The sequence below is a fragment of the Falco cherrug genome, chromosome 4, assembly GCF_023634085.1.
Source record: "Falco cherrug isolate bFalChe1 chromosome 4, bFalChe1.pri, whole genome shotgun sequence".
In the NCBI taxonomy this organism is placed as follows: domain Eukaryota; kingdom Metazoa; phylum Chordata; class Aves; order Falconiformes; family Falconidae; genus Falco; species Falco cherrug.
This window is the reverse complement of record NC_073700.1, coordinates 46,863,464-46,879,655: the sequence shown is the minus strand read 5'-3', so window position 1 is coordinate 46,879,655 and position 16,192 is coordinate 46,863,464. Positions and strand designations below refer to the sequence as shown.

Below are 16,192 nucleotides of genomic sequence, written 5' to 3'. Positions count from 1 at the left end.
GGGAAAGGGGATAACCACAGCTCTAAATATATTTATTAGTCATGCATTATCAGCACTAGGCCAAGTTCCACACAGCATCACTGTAGCAAAATCCACCACAGGCATTCCTATTAGAGTGCTGCTTCATAATGAACTGCGACCTGCACATCCAGCCTCATCACGCTTTATTTCTCACAAATAGGGCTGGTCTTTTGAAATTTCCCACCTCTTAAGCGCTGGTCCTGGCGTCACTGGTTTTTTCTCAGCTGCTGACACTGCAGAGCCTGAACTGGGATAGAGGAAGGAAGAGAGAGAAGAGCCTTTAGTAACACTACGAAAGCCTGATTTAATCAGGAGCATAGGTTTTGTTAGAGCTAGAGCACTTTGTTAAGTCAGCTTCCAGCCACCTCGTTAATTCCAGCAAAGACTTAGCCCAGCGTTCTTTGATGACCTGGGAAACCCAATACTGATTATTGCAAGACTTTTGCACTTCTAGCATAAATCGGACAAGGCTCGCAGCAGCTCAGCCCCAACAGCTGCAGCAGCGCTGCGGGACCCACTGGGCCGGACCCACCTGCCAGCCTGCGCCCCCGCAGCAAGGGTCTTCTGCGCCGCCACGACCACGATGGGCGGCAGAGACTCTCGGCGTCCGTCCCGGCTGCAGTAATAGTTACCGGCGAACTTGTGGCTGGGGCCCACCGGGAGCCGAGGCGGCGGCTGGGTTCTAGACAGAGAACGGTTCCAGAGCGTCAGCGGCGGCCGGCGAGCCTCAGCGCTCAGGCCGAAACGCGCGGCCCGGCCCGCCCCGCCGGCACCTCTTGGAGATCTCCGTGTAGCGCAGCGGCAGCTTGGCCTGCAGGTTCCGCTGCAAGGCAAGGCGACAGCGTCTCAGGCGGCGCCGGGCACCGCTCCCCCCGCGGGCCACTGCCCGACTGCGCGAGGCATCGCAGAGCGGCGCCCGGGGCCCCCCTTACCCCCGCCAAGAAATTGCGGAAGCGCTGGATGAGGCGAGTGGCGGTCGCCATCTTAGCCGCTGTGAAGGACAGGGGTGCCGCGGGGGGTGCCGGGAGCGCGCGGGGCACGCTGGGTCTCGCGAGACTTGGCGCTATATAAGGCAGCTCGGGGCAGCGCCACCCCCTTCCCGAGCCGCGGAGCCGCCATGGACACGAGTCGCGTGCAGCCCATCAAGCTGGCCAGGGTAGGGGGCTGGGGGGCGCTGGGGGCGGGGGGGCGCGGACCGGGGGCGTGCGCTCACCCTCTGCTTCCTCCTTGCAGGTCACCAAGGTGCTGGGCCGGACCGGCTCGCAGGGGCAGTGCACGCAGGTGAGTGGGCCTGGGCCTCGGCCTCGGCCTAGCTGGGTCTGGGCCCGGGCGGGGAGTGGCGCCACTGGGCCGGCCTGACGCCGTCTTGGCCCGCAGGTGCGTGTGGAGTTCATGGATGACACGAGCCGCTCCATCATCCGCAATGTGAAGGGGCCGGTGCGCGAGGGCGACGTCCTCACCCTGCTGGAGTCAGAACGCGAGGCCCGGCGGCTGCGCTGAGCCCCCCTCGGGGCCGCCCCCCACCCCGCGGCCCCCCTGGCCACTGTCACCTTAGCCTGGGCAGCCTCTGCTGCTTTCCTGCGGGTGATGGAGCCTTACAGCATTTGCTTGGAGTCACCTGCAGACACTCGCTAGGCTGGATGCGGGTCATGGATGGAGAGGAGTGTGGTGGTAGTGGTGTTCCTGCAATAAAGAGCTTTTTTGGTAGCCCCTTGCCCAGGTCTCGCTTATTGAATGTGCGAGCACTCTATTTATGCACCTACCTCCAGTTGTTGCGTTCAGCAGAGGCCCAAAAGCTCATTGCTGGGGTTACACATGATGCCTTACAGTGTAATCTTGCTGTGCTCTTGCATTTTTATAAACTTGTTACAACGAAAATAACTTTTCATTACAGCAACCTTAATCCTGACTTCTCCGGTAAGCATTTTACTGTATGTAACTGGTAACGAGTCACTGCCAAACTTACTGGACTTAGGTGGATTTTAATTGCAAGTTGAAAGTCAAGCTTTGTACCAGCTTGCAAAGCAGCAGCCTGCTGCTTCTGTCTTTCTGTCCTCAGTAAGCTATTCTATAAATGCTACTATAAATACACTTGCTGGCTGTCTTTCTTGGCAGTCACCCACAGTGAGCGCGTGTTTCTCTCCCCTTACAGGAGTTTGTAAATCAATTTCACTTATTTTCTTATTCAGCTTTCCCTTCCACCACACAATTAGCTAGAAAGATTTATTGGTTTAGGCTACTACATAAAGTAAAAGTGAAGCTGAAAGGATTAGGAATAAGCCTGGAAACTGTCACAGTTCAAGGGCTGATTTTTAAGTGCTGGTATTTTCCCTCTGGTAATAGAACGATACTGGTTTGTGGTGTGTTTGAACAGAGTGGGGTCTGTAGCTCCTGATCCTGCGGTCTTGATGGCAGTGTTCTTCATTCTTAAGTATCCTGAACTTTCTTAAGCCCCTTCAGTGGCAGGTGGGATTGAGGGTTTGAGTATCCTAAAGCTGAGGAGAGCACTTCTGGAACAGATGTTTGGATCACTGAACTTAGGCAGATAGTGAGGATTGCTGTTAGGGCTGGTGTTGAAAGAGCATTTGTGGTTTTTCCTTTCCCCCTCCTGTAGGTCTTAGCTCATGGGTGGCCTGAGGTGGATTTTGTGCTCTGGAGAAAGCCCTTGTCAGTATGTGCTTGTGTTCCTGCTTGATCTAGTTCTTTGGTGGTGGTTCTATTTCAGAGCATTGGGTGAATTTGAACTCCCCTGATTCATGTGGCCCAGCAGAGCTCTTGGGAATGAGCGCAAGAAGTCCTGCTTGGAATTTACTTCTCAGGTTGCTGTGTGTTCCCTGCACAGCTTTAGCAATGACCAAAGAGCTCTGGTAGCTGCCAGGCCTTACTGTGCTGCGTGACCAAGACAGGAGTGTTGGTGAGTTGGTGGCCAGACAGAAGCAAACTTGCAGCAGGGGTGGCTCAGAGCAGCTGTAGCCCTTTGCAGACATCCCTGTGGGGTCAACGTGGCCCTTGGCTGTGTGAGGAGGGAGGTGATGTTCCATCCCCACTCTGTCTGATGATTGCCCTTTAATAATGCAGCTTAATATCAGAGTATCTTAATACCAGGGTGAACCAAGGGTAGTGAAGGGCTACACTTGGTCCCAGTATCCCGTTTGGTCCTGTCAACTGAAACAGTGGGTACCTGACTGGGATAACTCAACTGGAAGAACACCAGAGCGATGGATGTAGCCTTTTCATAAACTTGCAGGGAGTTAACTGAGGTGTGGGGGCTGTGCTGGGCTGTTGCTCTGCTGAAGCTGTTCTGGGGGTTTTATCTGGAGCCAGAAAAAGAGGCAGGAGACTGGTGATGGTCACTGTAATATTTCAAAATAATTTTACTTTAAATTTTATTTATATCTTAAAAATAAACATCAGTATTAAAATATCAGTAAACCTGTGAGACCAAAGCAGTGAGTATGGCATACATAAGGAGTAGCATACTAGAGTGGCTGTGAGCATTGTGTATTAACTTCAGTGCAAAGCCGAAACGGGCACGCTGTGAGGGCAGTGGCATTTGCCCAGAACAAGTTTCTTGGGAGTGTTTCCTGGCTTAGTATAGCTTGGGCCAGGCCTCGGTGAGGCAAGATGGATGGTGGGGAAAACTGGGCCAAGGAGCAGCAGTGGGGGCTGTGACACACTTCGACCTCTGTGAAGGAATCAGAGCTGAGCTGGCTTCACGTGCAAAAGCCTCTTTCCTCTGGGGGTCCCTAATCCTTACCTTGTCCCCACCCCCCCTGGCGCACACACACTTGCACAGATGCACACACGTCCTCTGACATACACATCCACCTCCACAGGCCCTGGGCTCTCTGAGCTCTTCCTATCTTTTTTTTCCTTTTTTTTTTTCCTGGAGCTATCCTTGGCTGCTCCTCTGCCCTCTGGAAAGGAAAGGTGGGCAGAGGGACTCAGCTGTGGGCTCTGATTGCCTTTGCAAAAAAACTTTCGCATTGCCAAAAAAACTGGCTACGAGACTGTTTGTTTGACATGGGAGATGCTCAGGAGGCAGCTGCTCTCCCAGCTCCCCGTGCTGGGTATTGGCTGGCCAGTCTCAGTCCCTAAATGCGTTCTTGGCTCCAGCCCCCAGTACCCAGAAGTCTTGCTCCCATTGAGCTAGTCAAGTCACCGAGTGATTTCACGTTGAACTCCATCTTTTTGACCAAGAAATACAATTTTTTTTTTTTTTTGCTTTGTGTGCATGTGCTAGAAAGAACTCAAGATTTCAGCAAGGAAAGGAAATGCCAGAAAAGAAGGGCAAGCATTTCAGTCTGGAAGTGCTCCCAGCCTGCATCTGAGGCAGCATTTAACCAGGGAGTTTGTGTCCCTTCTCCCATCACTGCATAGGACTCTCCTGCTGAGCACCGCTCCCCTGCCAGCACCATCCAGGAGCTGACCCTCTCCCTCCTGCAGCCCTGCTCGCTGTCACCAGCTCTGCTGCCTTCCCGCAGCTGCTGCCCAGTGCTGGCTAAGAGCAGAAACCAGGTGCTGTTTCTGCTGGGTTTGTTTTCTTGCGGTGGGTCCTGAGGTGGCACAGTTGCGGTGGGGAGCAGAGGGGATGGGGCTGGCTTCCACGTGCTGTGTTTCTCACACTGAGGTCACTTGATGGAATGAGGTGGGCCACTTCCAGCACTGGAGACGGGCGAGTGAGGCCCAGGGATGGTGCGTGCTCCATTAACAGGAGGATTAAAGCATCTGCAGCTGCGGAGAGTGATTTGGCACACAAAGGAGTAGCAGGTGAGGGGACATAAATTACTGCCCAGTGCTGCTGGTGGCTGGCTGGCACGCAGCTGGTCCCTGGCTGGATCCCAAGGTCGCTCTAACTTGGTTTCTTTGGGCTCCCAGGGCTCTTCGTGGTTGTCGGTGATGTCCCCTGCCACAGAGAGAGCACAGTCATGAAATGTCACCAGAGACCCCTTCAGCGACTCCTGCTCAGGGCTGGCCACGCTGGTTCCCTGCTGCTGAGGACACACTGAGTGCATGGCACCGGGGACGCTCTGCTCTCGCCCCTGCAGCCCCTTCCTGGGGAGCATTGTCTGTGTCCCAGCCCTGACCCTCCTACAGGGCCACCTGCCCACCATGCAGCTGAGCCGGTGGCGTGGTGCCACCCCAGTGGCCCTTGTTGGGGACAAGGCAGGTGGCCGGAGCCACGGTACTCACAGGCAGCTGCACCTTTGTGCCGTTGAGGTGGGCGTAGAGGAGCACAGCGATGTTGCTGTGCCCAGCCTCCAGCGCTATGGCGACGGCGTTGTTACCATCCTGAAAAAGGAAGGGAGAGCGCTGGGAAGAGGTTTGGGGACAGGACATGGGGTGGGCAGCCATGCCCCGGCCCCAGCAGTGGAGGCTTACGCTGTCCACGACGGAGATGTCACAGGTGGGCTGAGCCAGCAGCAGCTTCACTGTCTCTACCCGGCCGTGCTCGCAGGCGCACATCAGCGCGGTCGAGCCCTCCTCATCCTGCAGGTTCACGTCCGCTCCGCAGGCGAGCAGGGCTTCCACCATCTCCTGCCGGCCGTGGCTGACAGCCAGCATCAGCGCTGTCTGGCCAGCCTGCAAGGCAAGGGACACTGCCAAGCTGCTCCTGCCCTGGCTGTGCCACCCCCCTCTTCCCACTGCCCCGGGGAGGGACCGCCGCTGTCCGCAGCGCCCACAGGGTCTCTGAGCACCTCCCTGACTGGAGATGAGCCGTGGATGAGACCCGAGAGCCCTGAGGCCAGGCAGAAGTTGCTCCTAATGTGATGCCCTCCCCATGTACTGCCCCCTCAAGGTTTTGGAACCACAGTCCTGCCCTTGGAGCCAAGCATGGCCCTGGCCGTTGCTTGGGGGTGGGGGGAAAGGGTCAGGATGAGGTGGCCCCCAGCCTGCACCAACCTGGCTGGCCTTGGTGTTGACGTTGCCCATGCTGAAAAGCCTCCTGACCACGTTCATGTCGTCCTCCTGCTCGACGGCCGCCAGCGCTGCCAGCATGAGAGCGGTGTAGCCAGCTTTGTTCTGGTGGTCCACGTTACAGACCCCTGCGGGGATGGGCAGAGCCAAGGGGCTCAGGGTGCTGTGGGGCCAGTGGGAGGCACAGACTGAGTGACGCGTCTGGCTCCCACCCTGCACCACGGGCACAGACCTGCTGGTAGGTTTCACCCCCCCACCCCACCCCCCGCCCCCATTCAATCTGGGCTGGCGTGGCTGCCCACTCCCCCCTACCTGTGCACGGACACAGCCCAGGGGAGACCCCCCCCACCCTGCTGCTGGCACCTGCTCCCTATGCTTGGCATGGCCAGGATGGGATTCAGGCATGGAGCGGGATGGTGGCAGAGGGACGTTTCTGGAGCGGTGGCACTGACCTGTGTCCAGCAGCAGCCGCACGATGTGGAAGTTGGAGTGGGAGACGCTGTAGTGCAGGGCCGTGTTGCCGTTGCCGTCTGCCAGGTTCACCACATGGGCCAGGAGAGCTGGCGAGACCTCGGCAAAGGCCAGGAGGTGGTTGGCGACCGTGTCGGGGGTGGACACCTTCTGGCTGGACAGACGGAACCACTCCTGCAGGACCAGGCTGCTGCTGGCGAGCTGTGGGGGGGCGAGCGGCACTGAGCCAGGACCATAGCAACCCCCCCCCCCAGCCTCTGCGTGACCTCCGGCACCCACCCCCCTGCTCCAGAGGGGACCGGGTGAAGGCAGGACCCTGAAACCCCGAAATCACGCTGGGATGGCCTGAGTCCACGTGGGTTTTGGGGTCCCTGGAGCAAAGGGGCTGTGTTGTGGGGGAAGGTGCAGAACTGGGCTTTGCTGACCCGTATTTGAGGGGTGCAAGCCCTCCCACCCACAGCACCCCACTTACCACCTCTTTGCTCTTGGTGGCACTGGGGTGGCCCAGGTGGGTCTTGACGATGAGGCATGCCTCCCGCATCCTGGGGCTCAGCTCAAACCTGGCGAGAGCACGAGGGTGGCTGGGGGGGGGGCGGGGGGCTGCATCGTCCCACCTAACCCACACAGGCAAGGGGTCTCCCCATGTCCCCCCACGGAGGTTTAGCTCCGCTCCCCAATGCCCGTGAGCCTCCGGTGAGCTCCCCGGGGTGCAACATCCAGCCCAGCAGCTGCACCCCCCGCTGAACCGAGCCTTACACGGGTGTGCTCAGGCCCCATTTACCCATTTTTAGGCCGTTTTTTTTTCCTTTTATTGAAAAGTGCCATAAAGAGCTGTTGGTATTTTTTTGTTCCCTTCCAAACTATCTTCTCCAACAAAGAGGCATCGGGGGCCTCAGGATCATCCTTTCCTTAGCAGAGCCAAGAATCTGGAAGGACTTTTTCCTGCCAAATGGTTTCTGCAGGAGCCCAGGGTGTTTTTCCCAGCGGCTGCTCTGAACCAGGGCAGACACCCCGAGTCGGCAGGGCCAGTGCCAGCCCGCGGCTCCCAGCTGCACAGGGCGACGGAGCCTTTCCCCTTGGCACTTACTTTTCCTTCACCACCGGGGTCTCCAGCAGGGTCCCCACCAGCCCCCTCATGCTCCTGGCCTGGCTTGTGCTCGCCTTCCCCAACCTCCTCATCCGAGGTGTCCATGTCCCCAATCTCCTCGCTGTCAGAGCTGTCAGCTGAAGCCTTCTCAGAGGAGCTGTCTCCTTCCTCCTCCTCCTCGCTGGATGTGCTCTCGTACCTGCACAGAGGGAGGATGCTCAGCAGCAACACGGCACCTGGCTGGTCCCTTCCAGGTCCCCCCACTGCAGCTGCCCCCAGCCCAGGATGGGGATGCTGGGGAGGGGGCAGGAGACCCTCAGCACATACTCCCCGTTCAGCACGCCCACAAACTGCAGGCTCTTCTTGCTGCCCTCGGCCTCGCTCCGGGGGGGACCGTCCCGCTTCTTCATGATGGACTTCAGGGCTCCTGGGGGCAGAGAGATAGGCGTTAGGGACCAGGCACCCCAAACCCCAGGGCAGGCATGGGAGGGCCACGGGCAGAGCCGAGGCAGCTGCTGTGACACAGGTAGCGTTGGCCCTGCAGACGCTGTCCCCAACAGGGTCCCCCTCTACCTTCCCACGGGAATATCCCAACCCAGATCTTGGTGTCAACCCTGGCGCCAACTCACCAGCCGCAGGGCTTGGTCCAGCTCCGCCATCCCGCACCAGGGACGGGTCCTGGCTGCTGTGCGTCGTCTCTGGCGTGGCTGCCCTGGGGTCCGGGCACTGGCACATACCCCCCATGGCTCCTGCGCCCTGTGCCGAGGGGCTGCTTGAGGCATCACCTGCCCTGGGATCCGGCTCCTCGCCCACCGGGACGGCACTGCCCACGTCGGTCTGGCTGCCCTTGTCTTCGCGCTGGGCAGCTGAATCAGGTCCGACCGCCACATCCCGCCCATCGGGGCGGCAGTCCACCCCGATGCAGCTGGTCGGTGGGCAGCACTCCACACCCGCCTCTGCCGTCTCTGGGGGGTCGCCGGCTGCCCGGCTCTGTGTCGCCACTGCCGCTTCCACCAGCGCCTCGGCCACCTGCGGCTTGGCTGTCACCTCCTTGTCCAGCCGCCCGTGGGGCCGGCGGGCGCACACCTCCAGCCGCAGCTCCTCCAGCTCCCGCGTGGCCTCCCGCAGGTGCCCCTCCATCAGGGCGATCACCTCCTTCTGGTGCCCCACCGTCTGCTGCAGCAGCTCCAGCTCCCGCTCCACCTCGCTGGCCAGCCCCAGCGAGGACTCCAGCACCCAGACGCCCACGTCCCTGCGCTCCCTCACCCCACCGTCCGGCACGTCACCGCGGTAGTAGAAGACTGCATCGGTCATGGCCCGGTCCTCGCCCACCGCCACGGAGCGGCACGGCCTCTCGGCAGCCCTGGGGCTCCTGCCTGGCCAAGCCCTGCTGCCCCGCTCCGGCACGGCCAGCTTCTCCGTCAGCTTCCTCAGCTCCGCGATCTTGCTCGCTCGCCCCTTCGCTGGCTCTGCTTCGCTCTCTGGCCCACCTTGGGGTGGCTCCTCGCCCCCTGCCACCGCCTCGGAGCCAGGGGGGTGGCAAAAAGCCTCGCCGGGCTCCACTGACAGCTTCTCCATCAGCTTTGCCTTCTCCTTCTTCAGCTCCGAGATCTGCATCTCCAGGAGGGGGATGGTTTTCACCTGCTCCTCCAGGTCCCGCAGCTGCTGCAGGGCTGCTGCCATCTGCTCCCGCACGTGCTGCAGCGGAGCAGCACTGAGCCCCGCCGCCGGCGTGCTGTGCCCCGAGCTGGCAGGGCTCGCCCGTCCCCAGCCCCCCTGGCCCTCGGCACCCACCGGCACCCAGGGGGACAGCTGACTGAGGGTGCTCAGCGGGCCACTGCGGGAGGGACCGCCAACATCCTGCAAATGGCCCTGCTCCTGCTCCAGCCTCCGGCTTGTTTCCAGCAAGGTCTTCTCCACCCGCGGGTTTCGCACGAGGTACTTGCGGGTGGGAGGTCGCAGCAGCCGCACTGGCGGTGGTGGCGAGACGGGGTGGGAGGTTGGCTTGTTCGGGGGCTCCGGGGGTGCCCGGCGGTGCGGGGACAGCAGCAGCGCGACCCTGCCCTCCTCACTGGCCGTGGAGGCCAGGGACTCGGTGGAGGTCCAGTCACTGGCCTGGCTGCTGGGGCTGCGCAGGGCGCTGGGCGGCTGCCGGGACCCTTTCACCCTGCGAGGCAGCGGCACTTTCTTCAGCGTTTGGCCGCTTTCAATGTCGTCAACGTATTTCAGGAAATCCAGGTCCAGGAGGAAACCGTAGGGGGTTTCCACTGAATATGAGCTCTTCTCCCCGTCATCCTGGTCCCGGTACAAGAAGGGGCCCCCGAGATCTGCAAAAGGAGCAGGGGCGGTTAGGCAGGGACCTGGTGGATTCAGGTGGGCTTTTCCATGGGGTCGTACCGGGATTGGCAGCCTCCAGCCCCCTCCCCACCGTGGTGCTGCTGGCAGCGGGCCCAGCAGATGGCCCGTCCCCAGCACCCTCGGTGCCGCTGGATGTCACAGGGCACCCGCACTGTGCCAGGCTCGGTGCTGGGGTGAGAAAACCCACTGGGACAGGACGGGAACAGCTCAGCCCTGCCACTCCCGTCGTGTTCCTTCCACTGTCCCTTGTGACAACCGGCCCGGTGACAACCCCGGTCCCTTTACCTGGGAGGTTCTGGTTCAGGGGTGCAGGCTGAGCCATCTTCTCCCTGGGATGCTGCTGACCAGAAAACGATCAACCTGCAACAAAACCAGGGCCACGTCCAGCAAAACCCTGCAAACCGGGGGCTGGTGACCCCTACACTGCCACTAACCACCTCCCCCCAGCTGGGGAGCACCCTGCGGCCACCCCCTGCCATGTGCTGGCCCCCCTCGCCTCCCTCCAGCCCTGGTGCCACGAGGCTGGAGCTTTTGTTTGTACATTTAAGGAATGAAGGTTTCGCAGCCAGCGCTGGGACGGCTGCGGCGGCTGCGCTGCCAGCTCTGAGGGTGCAGAGTCATGAGTCAGAGCTCAGCCACACCAGGGGAGCAGGCTGGAAAAATAAAAAAAAAAAAAAAAAAAATTTAAAAAAAAAAAAAAAAGGAGGCTGCAGCCTTTATGGATGCAGTTCTCAGCAGAGAAGTTTGCCTGGGATAAAGGGAATCGCTGCTTTTGCAAAGCTACGTGACCGCAGGCCACTGCCAGCACCTGGGCGCTGGGTGCGATGTCCATCCTCACCCCCCAGGCTGAGGACCGGTGACCCCCAGGAGGGACCTGGCTGCTTTTCCCTGTCGATAATGTGGGATAAGGCAAGACAGGAGGCAGGGGGGAATGGAAGTGAGAGCCTGGTTTTCCCAAGAGCCCGGCACAGGCACGCTGGAGGAGAGCCAGCAGGATGCAGCTGTGGTCCAGGGGTGAGCTCACGGCCTGGGGTGCCACCAGCATCTGGGTGCCAGGGCCCAGGTGGGAACACTCTTAGTGGGAGTGAGATGGGGGCAAACAACACCCCAGGAGCACACAGTGTCACCCACCAGATCCCCGCACAACCGGGACGCGGTGGCTCTGCCTGCGGGGCACAGGTGGCCATGGGGCTGTGCAGCTGTCGGCGGGCAAAGCATTTGGCACCAGGCTATTTTCGGAATAAAGCAGGGGAGGAGGCATGCCACAGAGGAAAGGCAGCTCAGGCACAGCCCTACGGAAAGCTGAGGCTCAGCGCTGCCCAGAGAAGGGCGCAGGATCTGGCCTTGGCTGTGGAGAAACACCCACATCCATCCCCAAATCCTCTGCCCATGACAACCAGAGGGTCCAGACTTTGCTAGCAGAGATGCTGTGGTCATCCCTGTCACATGGCCCAGCTGCGAGACGATGTGCCAGCCCCTGGCTCACACCCTCTGCCCATGACGATGCCGCCTGCTGCCTCCCCAGCCCCAGCTGATCTGCTGAGCCCACGGCTCGCCCTGACCATGCCAGAAGCTGGAGGAGTAGCCATGGCATGGGCAGCGCCAGGCCAGGCTCAGGTTGGACACCCAGGTGACAGGGCAGCTCCCCCTGGCCCCCGCCAGCCCTGCCAACCAACCCGCAGCCAACGCACATCCCAGCTTACACCTCCCCTGGGATCATCCCAGCTTCAAGACGGGATCCCTTCCACCTCCCGTGGGAACATCCCAGCTCCATGCTGGTAGCCCACCATCCTGTACCCCCAGCTTCATGCCTGAAAGGGTCTGCATCCCCAACCTCTGCTAATCCCTCTCATCCCACCAGTCACAAGGCTGGATCCTGGGGGCCTCCCACCCCTCTGCCAACCCACCCGCAGCCAACGCACATCCCAGCTTACACCGCCCATGGGAACATCCCAGCTCCATGCTGGTATCCCACCATTCTGTGCCCCCAGCTTCAGGCCTGAAAGGGTCTGCACGTCCCCCACCTCTGCTAATCCCTCCCATCCCGGGAAGCAGCCGGCTTCCTCCTCTGCAGGCCCTCGCTGCAGGTAATTAAACAGTGCCTGGGCCAGGACAAACTTCCCACCCGGCTCTGCGCACGCTGGAAATCAAACGGGAGGAAGAGGGAGAGCAACGGGAGCCAGAGCCAGCGGGAGCATTTCCTCGGGGGAAGCAGCCGGCAGCTCCCTTCCGCCGCCGGCCGGGTATTGTCCTGCACCAGGAAAAGCTGCCTCTGCCAGGACCCCTGCCCAGGGGTCTCCTGCGCTGTCCTGCTTGCGGCAAAGGTGCCCTTTCTGCCAGCATTGCCCCACTGTCCCCTCCGCTGACCCAGGGTCACACTGCTTGTCCCCTCCGCTGACCCAGGGACACACTGCTTGTCCCCTCTGTCACCTCACTCTACCCCTTCAGCCAATGCCAGCTGCTGCTGTCACCTGCGTGGCTGCGCTGTCCTGGAGGAGACCCCCCGCAGCTCCCCAGTGGCTCTCAACCCTCGTTGCTTTTGGGGCCAAAAGGATGGACTAGATCCAGCGCAGGAGCTTCTGCCTTCGCCCAACAAAGGGCAGGCCAGGTGATGGGACCTGTGGGCTCCCAACCACGTGCAAATGGCCCCGCGGACCCCACGATGTGTGAACCCTGATGGGGTCCCCCTGATGTGCAAACCCCCCTGGGGGCTCCGCCATGCACAGACCTCCTGGGAACCCCGTGATGCCGGCTCCCCCTGACACGCAAACTGCCCCTGGGTGTCGAGGTGAGGGGCAGGCTGGATTTGAGCTGGCTAGGACAGCAACCGAGGCAGATGGCCCTGGTGCGCAGCAGCAGTGAGAGGGTTAAGTCCCTGCACCCGCAGCCCAGGCACCAGCAGCACAAAGCCAGCCTTGTCCCCGGCTGGCCACCACCATCACTGCGGCACTGGTTCAAAGAGAAGCCGCTCCACCTGGGCTGACATCCCGACAGGGAAGAACGTGCCGGCCACTTCGGTGCCAAAGGCCGATTTTCAACAGTTTCGGCCGCTCCCTGGACACCCGGGCTTGGTGCTGCTGGGGTTGGGCACAGGGACCCCCCGGTGCCACAGGCAGGGCATCCCACACGATCCCAGCTTCCTTAGGAAGACATGAAAGCACTGCTTCTAGCCCTGGTGTTTCCACAGAAAAGCGGGATGGTACAAAGCAAAATGCCGCTCAGGAGCTTGGCAGTGAGAGGAGGAAGAGGATGCGCAGGGACCCAACTGTCCCCGCAGAGGCAGGGCTGTGCTTTGTGGGGGGCTTGCACCTCTGTCTCCCCCTCCTGCAGTCACACCAGGAAGCTTGGGGCCAAAACTGGAGCTGCTCCACTCACATACGATAAAAAGCCCCATTAGGGACAGGGCAGTTGGCGCGCCTGGTCCCCATGCTCCAGCCCCTGGGACCCCAGCCTCATGGTCCATTGGGTGACCTCCCTGTGGGTCCCCAAGTCCCTGGGTTGGCAGAGGACAGGCCCAGGGGAGCTATTTTTAAAGCTCCAGACTCCTCTGGGCCCTTTCCCTTACCAGGGGGATCAGTGGGGCAGCCCCCAGCCCGACTTGGCCACGTGCTGGTGTGCAGCCCAAGACGTTCCACCCGCACGGCCAGGGCCGGACACGGGGAGGGCTCTCCCCAGCTCTGCTCCCCAGCCAAAATACTGAGGTCATGAGGAATGTGAGAAGAACAGAGTCCAGAGCAGCCCTGGCCAGCATGACTTGATTTATCTCGGCCAGGCACGCTTCCCTCGAAGCTGTGCGCAGGCGATAAGCCCCGAAGTTCCAGGCTGAGGCTGTTCTAAAGTTAAAGGGAAACCACTGCGCAAGCACAGGGCTTCCTCCATGGGAATTCCTGCCAGGATTTGGGCCCCTCGCACGGTGCCAGCCATCACGCGTGCCCACCACCTGCAGCATCACCCGCAGGGTGGCTGCAGAGAAAGGTAGCCAGAGCTCATCACGCCTTCCCTGCCACCTGTCCCATCCCCATCCCTTGCCCCGGGGCCGTAAAGGACACCCTGTGCTCTGTGCCACCCACTGTCCCAGCGCCCGCTCGCCCAGGCCACCTTGGCTACGCTGTCCAGGCTGGGGCTGCTCCCAGAGGAGCCGCGTCTCATGTCGGGGGGTGCAGCAGCACCCACACAGAGAGGGAAAGGGAAACGCTTCGATCTTCTCACCAGGCTAATTTCAGGGTTGTTGTCATTGTGGGCCCAGTTGGTCAGGAGGCTGCGGGGCTCTGCACCCGCTCCAGCACCTCGGGGACCTCCCTGAACTCACACAACACCTAGACAACAGGCGCACGCTCCGTACGCAGACATCCTGACACAGGTACCAGCTCGATGTGCCCTGTCACACCTACAGCTCTATAGGGCTCCACTAGAAAACATCCACTACCTGTCCCGTGCCCTCACCACAGCCACCCACCAGCACCTCCCCGACTGCCGCGGGGCTGGTGACAACACCCAGGGTGGGACATGAGCGCGGGCAGCCCTGCTGCAAGGGGGTTCGAGGGGGTGAAACGGTTACATTTACATCCTGCACTGTGGGGGTACAGGCACAGCCCCACGGCAGGTTGGGCCCATGTAGGGAGCACCCTGAACCCTGCAGCACCCCACGTGCCCTACAGCATCCCGAGGGATGCTGCAGCAGCCTAGGGTGACCTGCTACACCCCCAGCCCTGCGGGTTCCTAGCACCCCAGGGTGCCCTGCCACACCCCCAGCCCTGTAGGTCCCCAGCACCCCAGGGTACCCCCCAGCCCCCCCAGCCCTGTGGGTGCCCTGTGCCTTCGGGTGCTCCAAAGCACCCCGACCCCAGCAGGTCCTCAGCACCCCGGGGACCCCGTCAGCATCCCCAGCTCTGCAGGTCCCCAGCACCCCGGGGTAGCCCCCAGCACCCCCAGCCCTGTGGGTGCCCTGTGCCCTCGGGTGGTCCAAAGCGCCCCGACCCCAGCAGGTCCTCAGCACTCCGGGGACCCCACCAGCATCCCCATCCCCTCAGGGAAGCCCCCAGCACCCCGGGGTGCCCGCAGCACCCTGCGCGCTCCCCCAGCCCAGGAGACCCCCGGGGACCCCCCGGCAGCCGGTGTGGGCGGCCCGGCCGCCCCGACGGCCCGGAGCCACCGGTAGCGGCAGCGGCACCTCCCGGGCGGGCGCGGGCGGCAGCCCCGTTCCCGCTCCAGCTCCCGCTCCGCTGCCGGCGCCTGCCGGGCGGAGGCCCCCGGGAGGGGGATGCCGGGGCCGCCCCACGGTCCCGCCGCGGCCGCGGGGGCTCCGGAGCGGCCCCCTCGGCGGGCCCCGGGCGGCGGCGGCTCCGGGGGGCCCCGCGGGGGCGCCGCCACCGGGACGAGCCCCCGCCCCGCCGTCGCCGCCGCTCCCGGAGCCGCCGCCGCCAGCCGGAGCCCGCCGCCCCGTCCCGGCCCCGCCGCCCCGTCCCGGCCCCGCCGCCCCTCACCTCGCCCGCCGGGCGTCTGGGCTGCAGCCGGGCCCCGCGCGGGGGCCGCCGTCCCGGGCCCGGCCGCTCTGGGCTGCACCGCGGCGCCGGGCAGCGCTGCCCGCCGCAGCCCCGGGCCGAGGGCGGGCTGGCGGCGGGGCCGGGCGGGAGCGCGGCCGGGGCGGGGCGGCGGCGGGCGGGGATCGCCCCCAGCCCCGGGACGGGCACCGCCCCCCCCCCCCGCTCCCCCGTGGCACGGAGGTCCCCCCGCCCCTGCGCCACCCCCTCCCGAGCGGGCTGTCCCCCCCGCCCAGTCACCTGGGGGCAGGGGGGTCCCGGTGGGCCCGTGAAGGGGGGATTCCGCTGCCCCGGTCACCCCGGGGGCCCCGGTCACTGTTACACTGGTCACCCCAGCGATGGGGGATTCCTCTGCCCTGGTCGCCCCGGGGGTCCTCGGTCACTGTTACACTGGGGAAGGGGTGTCCTCTGCCCCAGTCACCCCAGGAAGGGAGGAGTCCTCTGCCCCAGTTACCCCAGCGATGGGCAGGGGATCCGGTCACTGTTACACTGGGGAAGGGGTGTCCTCTGCCCCAGTCACCCCAGGAAGGGAGGAGTCCTCTGCCCCAGTTACCCCAGCGATGGGGGATTCCCCTGCCCCGGTCACCCCGGGGGTCCCCAGTCACTGTTTCATTAGGGAAGGGGTGTCCCCCGCCCCAGTCACCCCAGGAAGGGAGGAGACCTCTGCCCCAGATACCCCGGCGATGGGCAGGGGATCCAGTCACTGTTACACTGGGGAAGGGGTGTCCTCTGCCCCAGTCCCCCCAGTGATGGGGGATTCCCCTGCCCTGGTCACCCCGGGGGTCCCCGGTCACTG

General features: G+C 62.6%; 3 protein-coding genes across 3 annotated transcripts; 1 reads left to right on the top strand and 2 right to left on the bottom strand.

Moving 5' to 3' along the window:
• Window positions 1-11: 11 nt before the first annotated feature.
• NDUFA7 (NADH:ubiquinone oxidoreductase subunit A7) lies at window positions 12-1,073 on the bottom strand. Its single transcript, XM_055708633.1, has 4 exons — window positions 954-1,073; window positions 795-844; window positions 554-703; window positions 12-268 (listed from the first exon to the last, which is right to left on the bottom strand). Exons 1-4 carry the CDS (start codon window positions 1,002-1,004, stop codon window positions 172-174), a joined length of 348 nt encoding a protein of 115 aa, XP_055564608.1. The 5' UTR covers window positions 1,005-1,073; the 3' UTR covers window positions 12-171.
• On the top strand, window positions 1,069-1,728 carry RPS28 (ribosomal protein S28). Its single transcript, XM_055708634.1, has 3 exons — window positions 1,069-1,177; window positions 1,255-1,302; window positions 1,399-1,728. Exons 1-3 carry the CDS (start codon window positions 1,139-1,141, stop codon window positions 1,519-1,521), a joined length of 210 nt encoding a protein of 69 aa, XP_055564609.1. The 5' UTR covers window positions 1,069-1,138; the 3' UTR covers window positions 1,522-1,728.
• Window positions 1,729-3,377: 1,649 nt separating this feature from the next.
• Window positions 3,378-15,475, bottom strand: KANK3 (KN motif and ankyrin repeat domains 3). Its single transcript, XM_055708630.1, is given in 12 exon segments — window positions 3,378-4,927; window positions 5,215-5,313; window positions 5,404-5,604; window positions 5,926-6,068; window positions 6,393-6,612; window positions 6,884-6,971; window positions 7,499-7,533; window positions 7,535-7,697; window positions 7,826-7,925; window positions 8,128-9,825; window positions 10,142-10,216; window positions 15,340-15,475. Coding segments are annotated over 11 exon segments (2,838 nt in total). The 5' UTR covers window positions 10,179-10,216; window positions 15,340-15,475; the 3' UTR covers window positions 3,378-4,873.
• Between the last annotated feature and the right edge of the window lie 717 nt (window positions 15,476-16,192).

What these genes read in the sequence shown, in the direction of transcription:
- RPS28 (XM_055708634.1), top strand. Translation starts at nt 1,139, where the DNA reads ATGGACACGAGTCGCGTGCAGCCCATCAAGCTGGCCAGG. An exon ending in AGCCCATCAAGCTGGCCAGG is followed by an intron (nt 1,178 to 1,254) that starts GTAGGGGGCTGG and finishes TCCTCCTTGCAG; the next exon opens with GTCACCAAGGTGCTGGGCCG. An exon ending in CGCAGGGGCAGTGCACGCAG is followed by an intron (nt 1,303 to 1,398) that starts GTGAGTGGGCCT and finishes CTTGGCCCGCAG; the next exon opens with GTGCGTGTGGAGTTCATGGA.
- NDUFA7 (XM_055708633.1), bottom strand. Translation starts at nt 1,004, where the DNA reads ATGGCGACCGCCACTCGCCTCATCCAGCGCTTCCGCAATTTCTTGGCG. An exon ending in TCCGCAATTTCTTGGCGGGG is followed by an intron (nt 845 to 953) that starts GTAAGGGGGGCC and finishes CTTGCCTTGCAG; the next exon opens with CGGAACCTGCAGGCCAAGCT. An exon ending in GCGGGGGCGCAGGCTGGCAG is followed by an intron (nt 269 to 553) that starts GTGGGTCCGGCC and finishes CCTCTATCCCAG; the next exon opens with TTCAGGCTCTGCAGTGTCAG.